This window comes from Astatotilapia calliptera, chromosome 12 (genome assembly GCF_964374335.1).
Source record: "Astatotilapia calliptera chromosome 12, fAstCal68.1, whole genome shotgun sequence".
Taxonomy (NCBI): Eukaryota; Metazoa; Chordata; class Actinopteri; order Cichliformes; family Cichlidae; genus Astatotilapia; species Astatotilapia calliptera.
Window position 1 is genome coordinate 17,462,953 of NC_137433.1, and position 23,817 is coordinate 17,486,769.

The window sequence follows — 23,817 nt, forward strand, 5'->3', positions numbered from 1 at the left end:
GCATCTCATAGTGGCTGGGCAGAGATATTCTTTTCACATGAGGGCCTGTTAAAGAATCCAGGAGGTCGGATGTTGCTGTTGATGATGATGTTTCCTGAAAATGACTGGAGGCAACTGAAAGCTTGCCAGCAGTTGTTATGCACACATACAGTGATGCCACTCTAACAGTGACACCAAGATATAATTTGTTATACAGAGATGGTGACATCATTTTTTGTTGAAATCCTACTGAAAGCATTTACACACGTAGGTTTAAAATAAACAAATATTTAGCAAATGGGATATGAATTGTAGATTTATGTTTGTCTAGCTCTTAACACTCACTGAGACAATTAGTGCATTTAATAGCCACCCAGTCACTACATGCTTACATCCTAATTATGGTTTGGCAATGTTATAAAAAGTAGGAAGGAAAATAAGCGATTACTTGAGTGGTTTTCTGCTAAGATTTGAAAACTTTTTTCCTCCCACAAACAGCTGTACATACTGTAGCTAATATCTACTTTTTGCTTGAATTTTACCGCATTAGATACATTTTGACTTTGATTTTTTGAGTCAAAATTCCCTGTGGGTATGTTTGTATTTAAGGCCCTGACTGCATCATTTTGCTGAGCTTGCGTCTAAAGGTTGCTGGACCTTGGAAGTGACTTAGTGCCACCTACTGGTACAAAACTGACATGGCCCCCCAGAGAGAAAAGAGGAAACTAACAGCATGCGAACAGCAAGGCTTCTTGGCTCAGTGAATGCACGTGATCATAAGCAATTCATTATACTGAAAATATACCGACAACTCACTACAGTCCGTACTCTCCAGACAGTATAAGTACCGTATCCTTTTAAAGCAAATAAGGGATCTGTATCGCACTTCTATGTTTTCTGAAGCAGCTGGGATGCTATCAGATTGATTTAAACATTTTCCCTTGATTAATATTCTTCTTAGATATTGGAAAACACTTGAATTTCAAGAGAACTCCTCTCACTCTGTGAATTATCGACTGCTAACTTGAAATTTCTTATTTAAAAACAGAGAAGGCAGTAGGATGTGAATAAGAGGTAATAAAGAGGGCAATAAAATAGCTCAGTTAAAATCCATACACTTGGTAGATGTAATAAACTGTAGTGCAGAAAGTCTTAAAACACACAGAAACACACACACACACAAAACCTTTCTTTTAAGGTAGATGTTTTTTCTACTACTGCTGCTATGGCTTTCTGATTTATTCCTTTTGTGACTGTTTTACTGATCTAAACTATAATACCACTGGAGTGCACACCTACGTCACTAAACAAACATTTTAAGGTAATATATGATAATATGTTGTAAGGTAATATATGGGATACTTTAAGTTATTTTCTGTTGTTTTGTGCTTGTGTGACTGTATCTAACATATAAGTATGAATTTAAACTGTCATGAAACTTTCTCATTTAGCCTAAAAAGAAAAACTGGGGCCATCCTATCCTATGTTATATCTGCAAATCTGCAGCTCAAATTTATCCACTGGATGAATGCATTCTTGTTCATCACAGAAAAGTTTGTTTACACGTATCAGTAAAGACCACTTTGTTTCAATCAAGTTAAATCGCAGTACAGACTTATTGCAGTCATTTGGCCAGAGATTCATTTACATAACGTTGCCTTTTATTGATTCAGTGAGAGGTTGTTTAGTTTTCCTTTCAGGGTGTCGGATGTCAGATAAAGGTTATCTGTAGGCAGGCACTTTGCCTTTATGTGGCCTAAAAGGTCACCAGAAAGGTTTACCCTCATTTTTTCAGCACTTACCAACTTGTAAATCAAGCTAATGTGCTCTGCAACTCAAAAGTCAATCGAAGCTGGAGACTATAATCGTAATGCACAAGTTAGTTTATTGTATGCTCAGTTTTTATCAGTTATTTTTTTGTTTTTTGTTTTTCATGAGCTTCCATCTTCATTTTCAAACTTCTTCCACTTATGCGATGCATGAGAGCTAAAGACATCACTGATATATGTCTTAAATCTCTTCATAGTGTCACCCCTTTTCAAGTTTTGATCCTTTTTTTTCTCTGGTACACCAGATGCTGCCGTTCCCTGTTTTTCCATATTGTTTTGACTTTTAACTGGCTTTTTTTTGTGGCTGTATCCTTTCATTTCCTGCTTGTCCAACCATTCCTTCCACTGGTTGTCCATCATCAAAGCCTCTCTTACACTATCATCCTCACTCTCATGGCTGAATTCACTGGAAATGAAGCTTTGCGTAGTGCAGAAGTGATTAGCGGCGCTGTCCCAGATAGGAGTGACATCTGAGGAAGAGCTCTGATTTTTCTGTTGCTTGCATGTACCTGAGTCTGGCTTCCCTTGTACATCTTTGGAGATGTTTCTGTTAATTGTTGAGTCAGTGTCACTGGAATCACTGGTCAATGAAATCTTTAAGGATTCCTCTTTCGGGCTTTTTCTCAATATGAACATGCTGTTTGTGTCATTGTGTGTTTCAGAAAAGGCTAATGTTTTTGGTATCTCCCCATCTTCGTAGTCTTCGTCAGTGTTTTCGAATCCTCCCGCCATTTCCCTTTGCCACCTCGACGCCAATCTCAGGTCCGAGCCCAGCTTGCTGCAGCACAATGGTGTCTTGTCTGTTTCTTCTAACAATAGTTCTCTCAGCTGTTCCTGAAGCTCAGCTGCCATCTCCTCTCTCAGGGCCTGATTCATGAGAGAAAACTCTCTACGCAGTTCTGCAGTTTGCTTCTCCACTTGTCTTTTTACCATCGTGCTGATCCACGTCATGCAGAACCTCCTGTCAGCTGCTGATGGATTTCTCCTAACGACCAGTAATGAAAACAAAAAGTCGATGACTAAAAACAGAGATTCAATGCTACATTTTTGAATTGGTTATATAAAGTAATTATTTAGCTCTTTCTTGCAAATATGATTTTGGCTGAAAAAAGATACAAAAAAAAAAGTACCTGAGTTTAGAGAAACTGAAGCGTGTGTTTCTTGAAGATTTCGCCATCCCAAATTCTGTAAGGGAAAACAAGTGAGGGCTTTATTTGTTGGCATTGAATGCCAATGCCATTATTTTTATTCTACACCAAACTGTAGAATACTAGCGATGCATAAATATTTCCATTGAATAAAGCATAACTTACACTTACCTCTGCAGTTGACCTTTCTTCAGAAATATCTATTTTTCTTTTGTATACATTTGAAATTGACAGATCTTAGAAACGTGTTCTTTAGCATTTTTGGCAGTTGTCACGAACCTAGAAAAATAACAATAAAAATAACAAATGTCCTTTGTTAAAGCGCAGGCTGTTCTATTATACGTATAATTTTATCTTCAAAAATAATACTAATACATAATATTAATCTATTAATTAATACTGGTGTTTTACTTTTTCTTTGGTTAAATATATAGTTTCTTTGTTTCTTATTGAAATCAGGACAATAACAGCATAGATCTAACAATGGAATACAATGTCTAGACTTAATATGATAGGGATTGTCCATTTCTGCCAGTCTTTTGTCACTATGGGACAAATTGTGTAAATTGTTTCCCATTAGCGACCAGCCTGCCGTTCTATGCTGTGCCAGAATCTCCAGCACCAACAGGTGGCTGCTATTTCTAAGTCATGATTATGACCACAGCCCACAGTTACTAAAAAAGGCTTTCAGTACCACAGCAATACTTTTCATCTCATTTTACTCTTTGTTTCCTGACCCTTTGGTCAAGCTCTACTTTGCCATCTCATTAGTCTGTATATGTATACACTATATCACAGATGTTAAGGATTGTTGCTTATTTGTAAATTTGTATAAAAAAGAAGCATGACAGTTGCAGGCCCTCAGTGTGAGACACTGGCATCCACAATAGTGCCAATTCAGTGTCCTCACATTAGCGTGTCGCATGCCATTTATGAGCTTAGAGCATTCTTGTACCCATTTATATACACAACTGCTGCTGACACGCTGACTGAGGGGCAGCACAAATACCCTGGCACACATCTTCAAATAGTCGCACACAGATCCGCTCTCATGAACTTTTGTGAGCTGTGCTGCTGTGGGAGACTTTAGACCGTTTGCTCGTTCTTTCATCCATGAGCTCCACAAAATCAGGGGTGAGTTCAGTGCATTAATGCAATACTAGGACTCCTTCTCTATCGTTTATTTTTAGCTTGTCCAGATGAAGGGCTGATGAGTTTTGTGCCATTGTGAGTCGCAAGAGTTGTTTTTGGTCCTAGAGTATTGGTGAAACTTGCCCTCAACGAGGTCTTCACACGAAAAGTGCTCGAGGGTATGGTTACATTTTTGTTTTTTTGTAAGAGCGATGTCCGCAACTTAAAGGAAGTTTGTAGTTTGACATTTCGCTAAATACAATCTGTGGTTCACTGGTTTCAAATTACACACCTGAGAGCCTCTAACTGAGGTTCATCTGGATGGATGTTTATTATTGATCAGCTTTGCCCTAATATCATGACTCAGCATGAATGAAGCATCCATCGCCACTCAGCTTAGTGATCTTTATCCTTGCGTATAAGTCGCACATCCTTACAAAGATGGACGCATCAAGATGGGTTGGCGTCGGCCTTCATTATGCCGTACAGCATAAACCGAGTTCTTTTGTGTGTGTTCACTCAACAGATGATGCAGTTTATGCGCAGAATCTAATGCTGTTGGGTTCTGCCTTATAATATAGGCAGGCTGCAAAAAGAAAACAGCATACGATCAGGCCAAGTTCATCCATAGAAGTGAATTCATATGGAAATAAATGAAAGGTTTCCCGATGAAAGTGCAGAATACACACACAAACATTTATATTCGATAGAAAAGAAATTCATCAAAAAAACAACAACACCATAGTGTATGAATCAGTGCAGTGACAAGATAGATGTACTTGGCAGAAATCTCTGTGATAATTTACTGTGTGTAGATGCAGAGAGTGAGAGAGGAAGTCTTTTTGTTTTTTCCTAACAGTGCTACTGAAGTGTCAATCACAGTGTGTAAATTGGGAATGTTACTTTCCAGCCATCAGCCATCTGTTCATCTCCTTCTCTCTGCCTTTTTTATCTGCTTGAAATCTCTCCTGATGATCAAACTCATCTGCAAACCAATACATTAGCAGGACACACCATTAGTTTAAAGGAGGAAATTTACCCGGCATATCTATCTATGAACCCACAAAATCTTAATTTATCTCATATTTTGGGATTGCTTTCACGCTGACTGCACTGACTATACTAACAGACAGTGATAGTGTAGCCTTCTGTGAAGTCACTGCAGAGCCAGTGTAAACTGCATTTTGGATAAATAATGTCCTGACCCTGGCGCATGGACAGTTTTCATCAGGAATGTTCATGAATAAGCATTTTTTTATTAATTGAACGAGAATTCCTAAGTATTATAAGAAAGCTTTCTAAGGGGCCAGTTACTGGTTATAATAGAACCATGTGGCTGTATGAGTGTGCATGTGGGTGTTGTTACAATGAAGGAGGATGAATCACTGGCTGAAACTTGCAAGGTTTGCTACTACAGTACCTCAGGTCTGGAGTGTGGGCTTCTTTCCAGGTCTGGAGTGTGGGCTGCTGTGATGACACACTGTGTGGGGGAACAATCCCAGGTTGTACGAGGAATAGCCCGTCCCATCCCCCCCAAAATTAAAATAGCTTTTGCGCTATATCCTGCATTTCCTGCTATATAACTGTTTGCATGTATTTGTGGTTAATGTGTGGGCTTGAGCTGCATCACAATGTGATATACAGTTATTACATCAGGAAATCCCCCAAGTATGTTCCATAATACTGGAAAGAAACTGGGAATATTTTGGGTGTGCTATTTCCAGGACATGAAAGGATTTTTTTTTTTTTTTTTTTATCACAGTGGGGAACGCAGGCAACTGAGAACATTTACAACCTAAAGGGGAAAAATACGGTCTTCATAGTAGAAGAAAATGTCTTTTCTAGGCTGCTAGCTATATACCCACTGAACCACTAGATGACAATTTGATAATATTTGATAATATTTGTTTAGTTATGTTTAGTTCGTGTTTTATTTTCGTGCGGTTTAGTTGCTCATGTCAGTGCTTTATGTGAAAGGGTTATATAGAATAGAATAGAATTCAACTTTATTGTCATTGCACATGCACAGGTACAGGGCAACGAAATGCAGTTTGCATCCATCCAGAAGTGCTTTAGTGATATAGATATATTACAATATATATTAGCAATAATATAGATATGTAAGTATATTACAGAAATGGGTCTATTATGGTATGTTATAATGTACACGGTATGAAGTATGTTGTGAATATTCTATAACTATAAGTATGTAGGCTGTAGTGAGTACAAGCTATGTACAGGATATGGACAGGATATAAATATGAAAAACTATACAGAATATGAAATAAATAACTTGAAATAAATATGCCAGCTATAGTAACAGTAGCTCATGGATGGGTGGTGTGGCGGGGTCTGCGATGGTGCTGCAGGTGAGACGGACGCACCTGCGCGGCATCTGCTATCACGCCAACTTAAAAGGCTTTGCTCAGTCTGAGTTGTGGTTGTTGTTGGTGATGTGTGCGGCCGGCAGTGGTAGAGCTGTGGCCGTTCGTGTATGTTTAACAGCAACTGTGAAATAAAGCATGCTGAAGAGCATTGAAATGTCCTGGTCTGCTGCGCCCCCCCATTCTGGGTTTTGGCACCACTGTAAATGACCACGGCAGATCCAACAACATGAACATGCTTTGCAGGATCGTTTATTCACACACTGTTTATACGGTTGCTGTTACAACACGCAGCTGCAGCTCTCCCGCTGGCAGCTCAACATACCAACAACAACAACACTCAAGACAGGACCCATTACAGCTTTTGAGCTGGCTCGATTGTAGATGCTGCGCAGGTGCGTCCATCTCACCTGCAGTGGCATCGCAAGCCCCGCCCCGCCACAGGTGGATAAATTAAGAGAAGCCTCAGATTAAATACATACATTGAACATAAGGAAAAGGCATTTCACCCACACACCAGTGCTTTGCAGCATGTGGCCTGTACAGTCTTACCTGGATGTACAAAGCTCAGTCACGATGTATCTGCAGAAACTAGAAATCACCCAAAGGGAACAGAATGTTTCAGAGTGAAACATGAACAAAGAGTTCAGCAAGACATAAAATCTATTATTTGCCATGAAATTCCTTCATGGACTACCTCAATTAAATTTAGGATTCTTTTTGGAAATCTGTGAAAATTTTTTTTCCATTATTTCCATTTGTATTGTGAACTGGTACAGACAGTCCCTAAAGTCACAGACAGATTCAAAATTGCAGACAGCTCATCTGCTCACACCATTTAACTTTTTTTAAAAGTTGTTTTTAAAGGTTCACTATGTAACGTTCAACAAAATGTTTGTTAGCGATGACACCGGAGGCCTTTATGTGAATTTTAGCATGTTGCCTCACGCTGCTGCCTGTGAAACATTAGGCAACTGCATAAAAACACATGGAAACAATGAGGGACAGTATTGCTGAGATAGTTTTGATAATATAGAGAAAGAAAATGCAAGATTACCTTTTGAGTTTGGGAGGAGACTTTGTTTTTCAAAGTCATTCTGTAGTTTGTATCATGTAATGCCAAGCCAACTTCACTGCTCTTTGTTCTGCCTTCTTTTGCTTCTAATGTCAGGGTTTATTTAATGTATCGGATTGTGTGTGTAATACTGCATGAGAGGAATATGCGACAGTGACTGAATGATGCAAGTATAGCTTAGATTTTTAGGAAGAGATGAAGAAAGGAATTGTAATTATAAGCTATTTTATATTACATGATAGAATCAATTGAGCTAAGTACAGTGTTAGGTTCTGTGTCCACAGGCAGTGTATGAAACCAAATTCATTTTCAGGTCTTCTTGAATACTGATCACATTTATTGACAGCCAGGAGCAGTTTCTTCTCAGCCATTGTTGACAATGCTGAGGATGGGCATCCCACCACTTCTTGATTTTGATTGTTGGACTGGTGCCCCCCATGACCCAAACCCAGATAAGTGGTAGAAGATTGATGGATGAAAGCTTTTCCTAAATGGAGTCTTTGCACCAAGGATTCTGAGCACGTCAGAGCTAAGCTTTACATGAATTGTACAAAACAAATGAAAACACATTGCCTGTTCAAACACATGATTTTAGCATTAAAACGGGCATCTCTAATCAAAATATGCTAAATTTGTAAGTTCAGAAAACACATCTATTTTATGGCAGTTTTATTTTAATGGTGAGAGAGACAGAATATCAACCAAACAAAAAAAAAGATATTACATATTTGTTATGAATTGATTTATGTGTCGTTGAGTGAAATAAGTATTTGATCCCCTACAGCTTTTTCCAGCACAGCAATGACGCTAAAAATACCAAAGAGGCAATAAAGGAATACTTAAAGAAGAAGCACGTCATGGAGTGGCCTAAACAGTCTCCAGACCTCAATTCTGTAGAAAGTCTGTGGAAGAAGCTGAAGCTTTGAGTTGCCAAGTGGCAACCAAGAAACCTAAACCATTTACTGAGTTTCTGTAAAGAGGAGTGGGCCAAAAGAGTACAAACCTGGCGATCAACCACAAGAAACATCTCACTGCTCTGCTTGCCAACACAGATTTCTCCAACAAGTACTAAGTCATGTTTTGCTTGGGGATCAAATACTATTCATAACATGTGTTTTTTTTTATTCTGGATTTTTGAGATGATATTCTGTCTCTCTCCATTAAAATGAACTTACCATAAAAATTAGAGACTGTTCATTTATTTGCAAACTTACAAATTCAGCAGAGGATCAAATAATTATTTCCCCCACTGTACATAAGCTGAATTAATCAGACTATTTGAAAAATGCATTATAATGTTGACTAAATTAAACAATTTTGCCAAGAGCAAAGAGCTTTCATTATATTACACTGTATTTTTAATTGTAACTCTAACACTAATGTTTTAGTGCCTAAACATGTGACACAGTATTGTGTATTTATTGTGTGTATATAATCAGTAACACAATTTCAAATGATGTGATTTTATTAGAGTAGGAAATAAAGCGATTTAACCACTTATCCCTTGGGCGGGAATATATCGTGCCCGGCCAGGCTCCCAGTGTGATAACCTCCTTTGTTGGCAGCCTCAGGGGCTACTCAACTTAGCTTGCTAGACTATGCCCTTTGTAAGGTTACTGCCCTTCCTGTGTCGTGACTTAAATCTCTCTCTCTCTTTCTCCCAACCTGATTTTCATATGCTGGATTTCCCCCTTGGATTTAATTTTGTTTTGAAACCTTTGCCTTATGTCCTTGTACTGTTACCTTCATTTGCATTTTTTTTTCTGCTTCTACCCTCAAGCAGCCTGTTTTATTATTTCTACTTTGTTTCTCTTCCTATCATCTTGCTCTGTGTTGGTACTGAAGATATTTTTGACTAATTAAATCTGTTTTTTAGCATCACTAATAATATCTGTCTCCTGGGCTTATGTCATCACATCTATTGCAAGCTAATTACTCCTCCTGGATGTAATGAACCCTAACCCAAGTTTATGATCTCATCATAAGTTCACTGTCGTGTTTTGCTACTTTCCTCTGTAGCAACATTTTTGATTCACCCATCAGTTGTTTGTTCTGTATATACATAAAAAAAATGCTCATCATAGTTTCTTAATGTGATGTAATGACAGCTCAAAAAATTATCAAGGCGCCGTTAAGAAAACCAGCTAGTGGGAGGGATATACCGTGCCATAAATCTATATTAGTTGTGATTATTTTAATTTTTTTAATTTGGAAACAGACCACCTTATATCCATCAATCCCAGGAAAAGGTACAGCTGTATGACTGACTGCATAGATTTACACTAGCACTGTGGAAATCAGTGTCAGGTGAGAAAAGTTGTTTTTTGTGTGCCATAGTTGAAATCTGTACAATTAAAAACAAATAAGTGTCATAGATAATAACTTTTGAAGGGACTTTGATGAAGATGTACACATGCAGCATGACAGCATGGTCTCAGCGGTCAGCACTCTGTTACCTCACAGAGAGGAGGTTCTGGTTCAAGCACTTCTGTTTGTAGTTTGTAGTTCTCACCATGCTTCCACATGCATGCCAAGTTGATGCTGCCTATGTGGTCCCAGGACACACTTGCACAAGAGGTTGTTGCTGTCAAAGATTTTCACTTTCTGATTTCACAGAGCCTGCTTTGATTCTAAAAGGTTAGCAAACACAGGGACAAATCTTGTATCTGAGAAATGATAGTACAAAATAAAGTAGACTGGAAAGGCAGAAAGAACTGATTAAAAGTGAGAACAATGAAAAGCAAAAGCTGGGAAAACAATTGTGTGTGTTATACTAAGCATCTGAGATATCGTAATCGTACACAGCGTGGCGGTGGTTGGTGTTGCTGCCTCACAGCAAGAAAGTGCTGGGTTTGAATCCAGTCTTTCTGTGTGGAGTTTGCGTGTTCTCCATGCGTCTGTGTGGGTTCTCTTCGGGGACTCTGATTTCCTCCCACAGTCTAGGAATGTACATGGGGTTAGGGTAATTGGTGATACTAAATTAACCATAGGTGTAAATGTGAGAGCGAATGGTTACTTGTCTCTCTGTGTTAGCCCTGTGGGCAGATTGGCGATCTATCCAGGGTGTACCTGCCTCTCACTCTATGACAGCTGGGATAGGCTCCAGCCCCTCCCGTGATCCTCAATTGGAAAAGCGGAAGAAAATGAATGCATGGATCTTATCTTATCTGGAGCTTCTGCTGGGACAGAGATGAGCTGATTCCTGCAGTTGCATAGAGAGTCTACTTGTGGCTACTGCTTTAAGCTTGTTAAATTGATTATTGATCTGAACTCTAGAGAAAATGTCACAAGCTTTCTACGAGGCATAGCTTATAAAAATAATTGTCTCTTGTGAGCTTGTCTGACTATCTGTATGTTTTCCACTTCTCTTCCTGTCCATCTGCCTGCCTGCTAGTAGAAGCCACCGTGCCACTACTTGTTGAAAAACCTTCCTATTTTTTGCATTTAAGACACTACAGCAGACTCAAAGACTGTTTGAACAGCTTTTGTCATTTGTATATATTTGTCTTATCTTTTTAAATTCATGTTATGATACACATGTGTGTGTGTGTGTGTGTGTGTGTGTGTGTGTGTGTGTGTGTGTGTGTGTGTGTGTGTGGACGCCTTCAGTGATTTGTGGTGAGTAATGAGCAGACAGATGGTTAACACTGCAGGGTTTGTTGATGCCAACATTGGAGATTAAAGCAAGGATAGATGGACAGCATGGGTGTGTTTGTTTATGCCATATACATGCATGATTGTGTGGAGAAGACAAAAAGCCTCACATGTCGTATCAGGGCTCGTGTGTAAAATTGTTTATCAGCTAAAGAGCAGCAGGAAGAGCATAGCCTCAATTGTCACATACTCTCTAAATTGACATATATAAGCACAACTTTAAGTGCAGACTTACTCATATTGTTCTGTATGTGCAGCTATTTTTATAAGGTCTGGGTTATGTCATTCCTAAACTTGCCAGATTTCCTTTGGCTTCAAGAAAATGTGCCTCATTATGGTGTGCAGCGAGGCATCATAAACTACTTTGTTGTAGCTTTTTTCTTAAGCGACCTCCATGAATTTTTTATCTGTTTCTTCGTCATGCTAATGCCTATGAGGGCGAGGTGTGTGTCTGTTTGTGTGTGCGTGTGTGTGTGCTGTGTTAGAATGAAATCAGCAACTAAAGTCATAAGAGCTGCTGACTGACACACTGCTGAACAAGGCTAATACAACAGCACTCATGAAAGGGACAGCTGTCTCGTCCTGGGGTCTGACTCTGTTGTAACATAAGAACGTGCAGTCTCTCTCTCTCTCTCTTTCTCTCTGTCTCTCACACACACACAATGCACAAGCACGTATGCACACAAACATGCACAAACTGGCCCGCCTTGTCAGAGTTTTGTTGTGACTCTGCAGAGCTGTCTGTGGCAGGAAGCACAGCGGCACCTCCCTGCTGCTGTGCCCCCTGTCTGGCGTGGCATTCACCCTGTATGTCTACAGAGAGATCAAAAAATGTATGCACTCTCTATTGTGCATGTCTCACAGCATTTCCTTCCTTTCATGTGCTATTGGGTGCTACAGTTTTATATTGCCATCTCTCCTTTACGGGATCATTTTAGTCTATTCTACAGTTAATGTCTGTCACAACTTTCCTCCTTTGTTGTGACCCTGAGTGCTGCTGGCAAATGTTTTCTGTGTAATATTTTCTATGTCTACAATCCAGCTCTCCTCTTTCACTGGTTCTGGTTCACCTTTCATCTGAATTGACGCACTTTTTCCACCCTCTTACAATTACATATTTCTTTGTTGCTGTTGTTGTTGTTTGTTTTTTTTAACTTTTTGACTGAAGTGAACCTTTCTGCAGTTTCTCCCATGAGCAGTCTCTATTTTTTGCTGTGGATTTATAGCTCACACTGAGAAGCATATGTGATATGAATAGCTAGCAGGCGGAAAATCATTGTGGATAGTACTGGAACAAAAAGACGGGGAAACTCGGCAAAGAGATTGGACTTCAGTATAGTATTTATAGCTTAAATATTGCAGCACATATATCCTGCATTCCTGGATAGTGTTATCTGTAAGGCATTCTGGCATGGTTGCATCATAAAATGTACTGTGCTCACAATAGAACTGAATTGTATAAATAAAGTTCCTTCATCTTGTGTGAATATCTGTGTTGCTGAACTAAGCACAAATAAATAGTTTAATTAATGCAACTTTTCTAAAGGCCGTTTTAATTGTTTCTGTTAACCTTGATTGGCTATCTGAGTGAAAGAAAAAAAAAACTAAATTACCTCAGCACCATGTCCTAAGGATAAGTCCCCAATCAGCAGAAAAGTTGCAGTTTTACAGAATTGGTGGTAATTGGTTTTTAGTCCTTTTGTTGCTTTTCAGAAAATAAATGCTTATTCAAATTTGCCATGACTTTCTTTTGATAGTCATATGACACTTTTCACACTTTTAAGAGACAGTTATGTGTCGTTAGAGAAATTGTTTGCGTCAGTCTAGTAACTGTTTCTAAATTGAACAGATTATGGGAAAGTCTGACGACTATTATAATATTTAACATTACTAAAAATCCATAATTCATAACTGAAAATTTAAATTCCTAAATTAAAAAGACAAAATGCACTGGTCGGCCATTTTATTAGGTACACATTGCTAGTAGCAGGATTAATCCTCTTTTGTGTTTTGCCTTCAGAGCTGCCTAAACTCTGCTTTTGGTCCATGTTGACATGTTGCCATCACACAGTTGCTGCAGATTTATTGGCTGCACATTCATTGGATTGAGATCTAGTGAGTGTGGGGAACTTGCAGTCAGGTTCATTAAACCAGTTTTATTTTTTTCTGCTTTGTGACATGGTGCGTTATCCTGCTGGAAGCGGCCATCAGAAGACAAGTACACCGTAGTCATACAGCGATGTACATGGTCAGCAGTAATACACAGATAGGCTGTGGCCAAGAGCATATCCCTCACATCATTACAGTCATCAGCAACCTGAACTGTTGATACAAGGATGTAGGATGGATCCATGCTTTCATGTTGTTTATGCCAAATTCTAACAGACCATCTGAATGTCAGCAGAAATCGAGACTCAGCAGATCAGGCAATGTTTTTTTTCCCATCTTCTGTTGTCCAGTTTTGGTCAGCCTCTGTGAAGCCTCAGTTTCCTGTTCTTAGCTGAGAGGAGTGACACCCGGTGTGGTCTTCTGCCTCTTTAGCCCATTTGCTTCAAGAGTGGATGTGTTGTGTGTTCAGAGATGTTGTTCTGCATAGTACGAACCAGACTCCTCTGACCTCTGGCATCAAAAGAACATTTTTGCCCAGAGAACTGCCACTCATTGGATAATTTCTCTTTTTTGGACCATTCTCTGTAAAGCCCACAGATGGCTGTGTGGGAAAATCCCAGTAGATCAGCAGTTTATGAAACAGTCATACCAGCCCATCTGGCGCTAACAACCATCCCATGTTCAAAGTCATTTAAATCACCTTTCTTCCTCATTCCTGTTACCAGGAATGAGGAAGAAAAGTGAACTTCATCAAGTGATCTTGACCATGTCTACATGACCAAATGCTTTGACTTGGCGCAACCTCACAGTGACTTGGTCCTTTCTTAATGCTTCATTTGACATTTTTACAGTAATGGAATAACTGTATTTCCTACCACTGGTGTTAATTATCATGAACAAATAAGCTGGGATTTCTATTGTTCTCCCCATACTGGTGATATATGTGAATGCAGTATTCTAGTTGTGTTTCTAGTAAAGCCCTGTTAATGCTGGGCTACACACTGATGAGAAAGAGTATTATTTAATAAACGAATGTAGTGGGTATTTAAGTGCTTTAATATTATACTGTATTGATACTGCAACAATACCAATAATATGAATGGGAGGGAGAATAAAATGAAATTCTAGGAAGAAAATCTGAAAAGTGTGTACATGTGGGCAGCTGTCTGGGGCGGGGCTTCTGGTTTTACCTTGAGCAAAACCCAATGAACGCCAATTAACCCAATTTGCCTTGGCTCACAGCTCCAAATTAGAGAGATTCTGTAAAGTAATTAATGTGAAATCCATAAATGCTGTCATCTCTACAGCTTAGATTCTCTGTCTGTCAGTGTCTCCATGTGGTAATTCAGAATAACACTACTGTGTAATCCTTACTAAAGTCCAGCTAAGGGGATTGGTGACTATAAAACGGGCTCTCTCACTGACTAAACATCTGTGGACAAGGAGACAGCAGCTGGTACCGTCTTCCTGGATGTGCCCCACGTTAACTTAATTTAGTATCGTTCCATCTCAGCAGTTTAGGCACTCTGCAGTGAGTATCTCTGCACGGTCTTGTGTCTGAGTGACAGCAATAGAGAAAGGCAGACAGAGCAGTATGATAAATTGTGAAGCTGAGTGAGGTATGCGAGAGCCTCACAGCTGGTTGCCCTTTGCTATTCGTGTGTTCATGAGCACGATACGCAGGGAGCCAGTGTTTGTGTGCGCGCCTCTCTCACAGAGGAGCGTAAGCCAGCAGCAGCAGCAGCAGCAGCAGTAGTACAGCGGAGCGTGTTCAGTGTCTGGATGTTAGCGCTGCCTCTCTCAGCTGTGGGACGAAGCCTTACTGTAGGTATTCACACACACACACACAGAGATGCATAAATACATGTGTACATATTGCTGTTTTGACACTCTCCATGCTGATTTTCTTGTGGGATACTTTTCCATATACTGATGCCTCTTGCTTCCCATGCATGCTCTTGTATTGTGCCAAGGTAAATAGTGGTTGTAAAGCACCATTCTTTAATTCCAGGAGTAATTCACATCCTGAGGATTTGACTGTGGTAATCATTGGATGTGGAAATGTGTTGTTCACCAACCAAATGTTTCTATCACTTCAGCACGTTTGTCCATTTGCATTCAGAACCCATTTTCATACAGAATTTCCATAAACCCGAGTAGCTGCTTTGTTTACGCGACAATGTGTGCTCAGCGTTACCAAAAGACAGCAGTGACCATCTTTGAACTATATGCTTTCGTGCATGTTTGTGCGCTTTATTTGTGGTAGGAAGTGGCACGGCGGAGGTGCAATGGGTGTGTCGTGTCCAGTTTCCAGTAGTGTGGAACCTGAGCTGGTGCTGCCGGTGTGACATGACACACGGTGTTGTTAGTCACTCACTGGAGAGAGAAGAGGAGATAACAGTTTTTTTTAAAAAAGGGATATCCTCCTGCTGGAGCTCTCTTCTTAACGTCAAAACACAGAAAGGTTCAAATGTTTCGGTATTTCCTTCCACCCCCTGCAGCTTTGCAGCTTTAGACTTGTTTCCTTAATTTTTATGGGCTTGGTAACGAACGTGCTCTGAATGAGAGAAAAACACAATTGATGGATGATGAGATGTGAGAGGGGGAAGTGAGGGGATCGAGGCAAGGCAACGGAGAACAAATGGGAAGAAAGGAGACTAGAGGAAAGCGAGAAATACAGAAGGTGAAAATAGTGGGGATAGCCTGAGGAGGGGGAAGAAAAATGCTCTAATGGGGAGTATCTTTGTGACTCTCTCTGCTGATGTCCCTCTTATCAGACCAATGCTGGATATGTTGCAGAGATTCTACAAGCAATCTTTGATTGTGAGCTTAGGTTTTTTATGAATTTACAAGACCAAGATCAGTTCATGACAAGGAAACATTTGATGTAAAAGAAAAAAGCCTCCAGGGGATTTTCACATTTCTGCATCACACCTCAAGCTGTCTGTTGTTCATATTCAGAAAAAAGAGAATAATTTCCTTCTAAGAGATGACTGCAGGTTCTGTTGCTTCACACATCCAGTAGTGCAGCTCATGCATAATGCATACTATGGAGTTCCAGTGGAAGTTTTAGGTGCTAAATGCAGAATTCATAAGACAGTTTTAGGTTTTGTTTTATAAACTTAATTTACTGCATTACTGCATGAACAATGCTGTCAATTTATATGAATCGAAGGGAGAATAAAATGGAAGCTGCAGGAAAAAAACAGAACCCCGGTTTGCCGTGGATCACAGCTGGATGGGCAGCATTAAATGGATGTAAAGCAAATAGTATAAAATCCAAAAATGCTATCATCTCCACATTTGCTTTCTACCTCGCTGTCTTAGTACTTTCCAGCACTGTTTCTATGTGGTAACTCTAAGTAACACTACCATGTAATCTTATCAAAAACCCAGCTGATGGTGCTGATCATGTTTTAGATGCTAAATTGAATTTTCACAATACAGTTTAATGTGGAATCCTGTTCATTTTTTAATATTATCATTTTATTTACTGCATTCATTGCATTTCTGTGTAATGATTACAGTATAGGCACATGTGATCCAGTTGAACATGCTCTTATAATTTTGTACATTTATTAATTCATGACACACTGATTAGATTCGATTTATAAGACATAGTTCTGGTTTCATTTCGATGGATTGCATGTTTTGTACCAGCGGCATCCTTAGAGTGTGAAGGATGCTCTGAAATCCATTAAAGGAAAAACTAGTACTGTGTCGACACCCTGTGTTTTTAACCAACCAGTCAAGCTGCTGCTGCAGGACCACATTCATCAGCAGCTTGTGCTATGTTCACTCCCACATCGAGTTTCATAATTTAAAAGAACTTCCAAACAATGACTGATTACCTGTCAATGCTCCCAGCAGAGTTCAGCAACCATGAACACTTGCAGCATATCCCTGGTGTAAACATCCCCCCCGGGGAGACTTTGAGAGGAGAAATCCTTCCTTTTCTTTAGCTACTACTGTTATTGTCGGGCAGTATATTTTTTGGGAATAAGTCAGTGCAAAAATAAATAGCCACACTGCTTCAGTGGTTAGCATACCTTTAAAGTCAAACACCCTGAACATAGCAAATTGCTAGTAAATTAAGCTTTGTAGCGAATTGTTTCTTTGTTGAAATAATTTGTGTGGAATGAAGTGAAGTGTGTTGAAGAATAGCTAAAATTATTTCTCCGTGTATGCAAATAATAGCTGTGGGTGTGCTGCTCAGTTGATATTGCCTTTTGGAGCTTTTTGACACCTAGGTATTTGAACAATTTTCACAGAAAGGAAAGGAAAAAAAACTCATTGCTTTTGTCATATTCTCACTCACTGCAGCAAAATTCATTGTCTAAACTGTTTCCCAGGCTTGTGTATCTCTATGAATCAGATAAATCCACCGCCTCCCCGTCTTCCCCTCTGCTGCTCTGCATCACAGTTTCTGTTGCTTTTCCGTCTCTTTTCATCACTTGGCATATTGCTTTATACACAGTCCATCACCTGCTCATTGCGGTGATGCCGTCTACACCTCGTCTCACATGTCAGTCTGAGGCTTTTGCAGCAAAGGTAATAAGGAGTATGTGACGTTTTTATTCTGCTTGCTGGTTTTCTTCCTAGTGTGGAGGTGGTACCACAGTCTTTAATCAGCGCTATCATCGTGGTGTGCAGGGATGACACTAGCTGGCAGAGAGACAAACTGATCTATTTTGGAAATTAAAGGTTCATTGGACTGGATGCTGTCTATAATTGTCACAAACATATTCCTCTAGTTCTGCTCTTCTATGTATTTTAGGTTCATAACCCTATACAGACATTTTCTATGGAGACTCTGGTACATAAAAAGTGATGCCGATCCATCTGGTCAGTGTTCCTAAAATTTTACACAGCAGGTGGTGCTGGATGACATGCAGGAGGTGTAGCGTTAAACGCTAAATACTGTAGCTCTTATTGTTTGACTGTGGATTGCTTTGGTTTCAGATCATTTTTAAAAACAAACAGATGAGCTATATAAATGTTGCTCAGACCAGAACTATCTAGCATCACGATTCAGATGGAGAGATGGGAGTTTGTGCTGCCAGCAGTTCTGATGAGAGGCCATGCTTTGTCAAACACTGTCACTTTATCATGTTGATGTCATTAAATGGATCCATGACAAATGGCTCATCCCGTCCCCTCCAAGGCCAATAGGGGTAATGGCAGATAGAAAGCTAAAGAGGAATAATCTAAATGAGTAGAGAAAAAGGTGGACAGAAGAAAGCGATTGGACCAGGACAAAAAAAAGAAGCTAATCCCACAGCTGTCTCACTGGATAGATTATACTTGTTCACTGAAGGAACTACAAAACACAGGAGTGCATTAAAGATTGCAAGTGCATTTTTTCTGCACTCATTTGAATTCTTTTCTGAAAAATGTAACAATCCTTCCAAGATGATGATGTCAGAGAGGGTTGCTGATACTAGCAGGCTTTAGTAGTAGCAAGTTGCAAGTTAAAGAAAAAGACAGTGTAGGACCTGCATGTGCTGGTAATGTGCTTTTTAGGCTCATGAATACACAGTGAAGTCCAAAATAGCAGTGCCATTAAGGAGCATGAATACTTTTTTTTATTATTATTCATTAGTCGTTGTTACAAGATGTGCTGGTAATGATATACAACAAGCTGAATCTCAGGGTGTCCACAACAACAAGCACATCAGTGATTTAATGTAAAACAAAATTGAAGACCTGTTTGCATTTAATTAACAATACAAAAAGATTTTTGGATATTTTCCTCATTTATTCAAATACTCTATAAGCACTGAGTGATTTTCATAAAACCACAAAACCCTAGAATGCATTTCATTGGCGTCTCTTCAGTCAAATAAATGCCCATTAGTCTACACTTGAAACACTCGATCTGTGCTTTGTTTAGCTTGTTTAGTCGTTATGTCCCTTATAACCACGATACACAAGATAAGATTCGAGATATAACGGAATTAGAGTTCTCTGAACTTCACACAGAATGTATAATGTAAACAAGAGATAAATACTTTTTATGCTGACATGTATAAAAAGTATAAGAAGATCTAAGAAGTACATTTTTTTCTTTTTAGATTAGAGATGGCACGATACCACTTTTTAATGTCCGATACAGATTCCGATATCATAAATTTGGATATCTGCCGATACCGATATGAATCCGATATAGCGTATTTTGTAATCAATAAAACAGTTTTTTTTTATAAATATCTTGCTGCATTTTGTATAAGTTCATACTCAAGTTTTAAAAAACAAGAGACTGAAGCTATTCTGTTATAGAGATGGCACGATACCACTTTTTTATGTCCGATACCGATACCGATATCATAAATTTGGATATCTGCCGATACCGATATGAATCCGATATAGTGTTTTTTAATCAACAAAACTGTTTTTTAAAATATCTTGCTGCATTTTGCAAGTCTGCAAGTTCATACTCAAGTTTAAAACAACAACTACACTAAAGCTATTCTGTTATACCTGTATACAAAAAAAATATTTCATAGTTCAGCAATACTGATCAATCTAATAAACTTAGACCTACACCATCCTCCCTATTCTGATATTTTAAAGAGTACTTAGCGTAAATATTAAGCAACCTAACTAATAGGGTTCCAACTCCCAGCAACAACAAAAAGAAATAAATAAAAAATAAGGAACCACCCCTCACGCGCCACCTCATGATGCTTAATCGACGTAATCAACCTTAATTTGATGCAGTGTGAAAAAAAATGCACAGAAATCAATTATTTTTCAAGAAATATTAAATAGATTCAACATCTTTCTTCAACAAAATTGCAGACTGCACAGATGGTACCTTCCCAAAGTAAAAAGTACTATAGCTTACTAGGGTATATTAGACTTAATAGTCACTATATACAGTAATTGACTTCTATTCATTTTACATCAAATTAAAACTTTGGGTGTCAGATAATTATTTATTAAAAGCTCGACAGTTTAAATGAGAATAAGAAAGAAAAGTATGTCTTTGTGCCCCCTTTTCCCTGTTCATGCCCTATCGGCCCCCCTGGCTAAACTTTGCTAGATCCGCCCCTGCACAGTTACCAGCGTCAGCTACGTAGAAAAAGATCCTCGAGTAGAAAGTAATATTAAATAAATTCTAACAACAGCTTATCAAGCTTAAACGTGCTGCTGTTGTTCAGCCGCTGGTTTCCTCTTTCTGGTGCAAAGTGGGCCAAAAACAAACAAGAGACACGGACTCGCGACAGAAAAGCCGATCAGCTGATTTAAGCAGTTTCATGATTGAAGTAGCAGCCGGAGAGCGAGAGGCAGTCGCTTGTTAAGCTTAACGTGGGAATGCTTTACAAACATTCAGAGATGGACTTACACACTTGCTTTACTTCTCTCGGGGATAACTTTGTCGGAGATGAAATGCCAGGTTGCTAGCGAAGCTCCACATGCTATCCAGACCACCGACAGGTCCGGCATGCCACAGCTGCTCTATCACGTGATGCATACTGCTCCGACTGCTAACGTTCTGAGGTGCAAGTTTTGTGAGGTGCTTTCGTGATATTTAATGGATCGGATTACATTTTTTATTTTTCTCCAATATCCGATCCAGTAATTTAGGTCAGTATCGGACCGATACCGATACGTAATATCGGATCGGTCCATCTCTATTCTGTTACACCTGTGTGCAAAAAACACACTCCACCCAAAACATTTTATAGTTCAGCAACACTGATCAATAAATTTAAACCAACATCATCCTCCCTATTCTGGTATTTTAAAGAGTACTTACCTACCTAACTACTAGGGTTGCCAACTCCCAGCAAAAATATTAGGGAACCACCCCCCCTCCCTTAATCGATGTAATCAACCTTAATTTAATGCAAGTGTAAAACAAATGCACAATAATCAATTATTTTTCTACAATAGTTAAATAGATTCAACATCTTTCTTCAACAGAATTGCAGACTGCACAGATGGTACCTTCCCAAAGGAAAAAGGACTATAGCTTACTAGGGTGTATATTAGTGTATATTACTTTATACTATAATGGATAGTCAGGTGACCACTTTTGTTGTAAGATTCAGATAATTATTTATTTATAAGTTTTTAAATGACATAATAAAGAAAAATATTTCTTGGTGCCCCCCTTTTCCTGTTAATGCCCTACCCTGGCAAAACTTTGCTAGAGCCGCCCCTGCACAGTTACCAGCCGTCAGCTACGTAGAAAAGGATCCTGGTGTTATTTGTTTCTCAGAAACAGTTCGTAACTTCCCTTCAACTCATTCATGTCACCTAAAAGGTAAACCTGTTTCTCCATCACCTGTTCAGCTCTGATGATTCAGTAACGACATCTCCTGGTTTCATCTTCATGTTTCCCTCTCACATATCCAAACGGATATCATGACCAGCAGCTTTTACAGCCTTGGCTCCAGCAAACATCAGCTTAAATAAATTTTAACAACAGCTTTTCACCCTTTAACGCGCTGCTGTTATTTATCCGCTGGTCTCCTGTTTCTAGCGCAAAGTGGGCGATAAACAAACAAGAAAGACGAGACTTGTGGCAGAAAAGCCGATCAGCTGATCATTGATCAGTTTCATGTTTGAAGTAATAACAGGAGAGGGAGGGGGAGTGAATGAAAGAAGTAGATGCAACTGAGCAGCAAAGACGGAATAATTCCAGCTTTGTGTCTATTTTTTAATTCCAGCTGAAGTACGGGACAAATCGCTTCCTTTTCACCTCAATATGGAACTCCGATGGTCAGTCCAGCTGTGGCTCAACATATCAGTTGTTAAGCTTAACGTGGAAATACTATGCAAACATTCAAGGATGAACTTACACACTTGCTTTACTTCTCTAGGATAGTTTTCGCCGAGATGAAATGCTGCGGTTAGGAAGCATGTAGCGAGGCTCCAAATGCTCCAACAGACTGCTGACAGGTCTGGGAGACAACAGCCGCTCTATCACGTGACACATACTGCTCCGATGCGCCGAGCTGGGTTACGCCAAGTAGGGTGTTTTGTCAGGTCATTTTGTGATACTTCGGATCGGACTACATTTTTTATTTCTCTCCGATATCCGATCCAGTAATTTAGGTCAGTATCGGACCGATACGTAATATCGGATCGGTCCAGCTCTATTTTAGTATGAAAAAAGCGTGTCTAGTCATATTAAGGTTGAAAAATGTTGGTTTATGAGGAGACAACAATACAAAAAAAATCTATAAGGCAGAAATTTAACTGGTTTACTGTGAACATTTTAATCAGAGCATCGATTTTAGGATTCTGCTGCTAAATTAAATGTTAAATATTGCTAATACATGCTGGGATGTTTATCGAATGATGAAGAAAAGCAATTGTCGGATATTTGGTACAGGGACCAATAGTGTATAGTATGATGTACAGTGTGTAGTTTGTGTGGTTTGTCAAAAAAGCACATCAGCGCTGTTTTTGGCTTGTTTATTTTTGCTGTAAAGTCGCTGAGCCAGCAAACGTAGCTCTGGATCAACGTGTTCTTGACGGTTGTGCTCCGCTCTGCTCTGTTCAGAGCTTTGCTTTGCCTTGTTTTGGAAGTCGTGTCAGCACAATCTCAGACTGGCACTGACTCGTCTCTGGTGGGTTGACAGGTTGGGTTGGCAGCAGGACGACCAGCTTGTCTGTCTGCAATGTCAGCAGCACTTGACACTCGTGGCTCAGTTTGTCAATGCACCAAATTTACTGGTGATAAACACATGGGGGAAACCTGCTAATGTTCCGCATGCCGCCAATATTTGTGTGTTTTAGTTCCGTAACATGATATTTTGTGTAGCCCTATTTTGAAGCTTCAACATTATTCTGGAGGGAAAAGTGACCAGCTTGGTGTATCTGGTTGTCTCTATCTTCCTGTGTTTAACTTTTATGTAGTCTTTAGAGCTTTTCAGGTGTCTTCTATTTATCTTTAAATTTAAATTAAATCTTTGTTTTTGCATTTCAGGATACCACTATCCTTCACGCTCTTGAAGTCGCTCTACCTTTACTCAATCTGTGACTCCCTTTTACTCGATTCACGTCCTCAGCCCTCGTCTCCCTGTCAGACCTTTGTTCTTCATTATTTATGGAGAGTGGCTGTGTTGTGGAACTGTCAGTTGCAGCTGATAAGAAATCTGCTCCGCTTGCATTAATTTCGACTGAACAGTCACCAAATTTGTGTCTGTCTCCGTCAGTCTTCCGGTGAATGTAATTTGTCACACCATTTGCCTTGTGTTAGAAGTCATAGCAAGGATAGGTTAATACAGTTGCATCAGAATGTGGTGTTAACACATTTAACACTTTTTATCCACACCAATGAGAGTTTCCCTTGAGGTACAAGAAGATGTCTCCACAGTAACACTCTGGGATGTGTTAGCTACTGCTGCTGGTGATCTGGGGGTGATTGACTTTGTTTAGATCCTGTTGCCTGTGATGCCATAACTATGATCAGCAAACAGATCAACATTTAATAAACGTCAAGGCAGGGAGCATTGAAAATATCCATAATACGCAGCGGACTCTTATTTTTT

At 39.4% G+C, this 23,817-nt stretch overlaps 1 protein-coding gene across 5 annotated transcripts in view; it reads left to right on the forward strand.

The window, feature by feature from the left end:
* The window catches only part of mctp1a (multiple C2 domains, transmembrane 1a), a 131,301-nt gene that overhangs the window by 9,912 nt on the left and 97,572 nt on the right, over nt 1–23,817 (forward strand). The window contains exon 1 of one of the 5 annotated variants that reach the window (XM_080309079.1): nt 14,914–15,133. The exons of the other annotated variants lie outside the window; for them this stretch is intronic. Coding sequence (XP_080165205.1) covers nt 15,092–15,133 — 42 coding nt within the window. The 5' untranslated portion in view covers nt 14,914–15,091. Of the gene's footprint in view, nt 1–14,913; nt 15,134–23,817 lie in introns of those variants that run through there. 5 annotated transcript variants of the gene reach the window in all.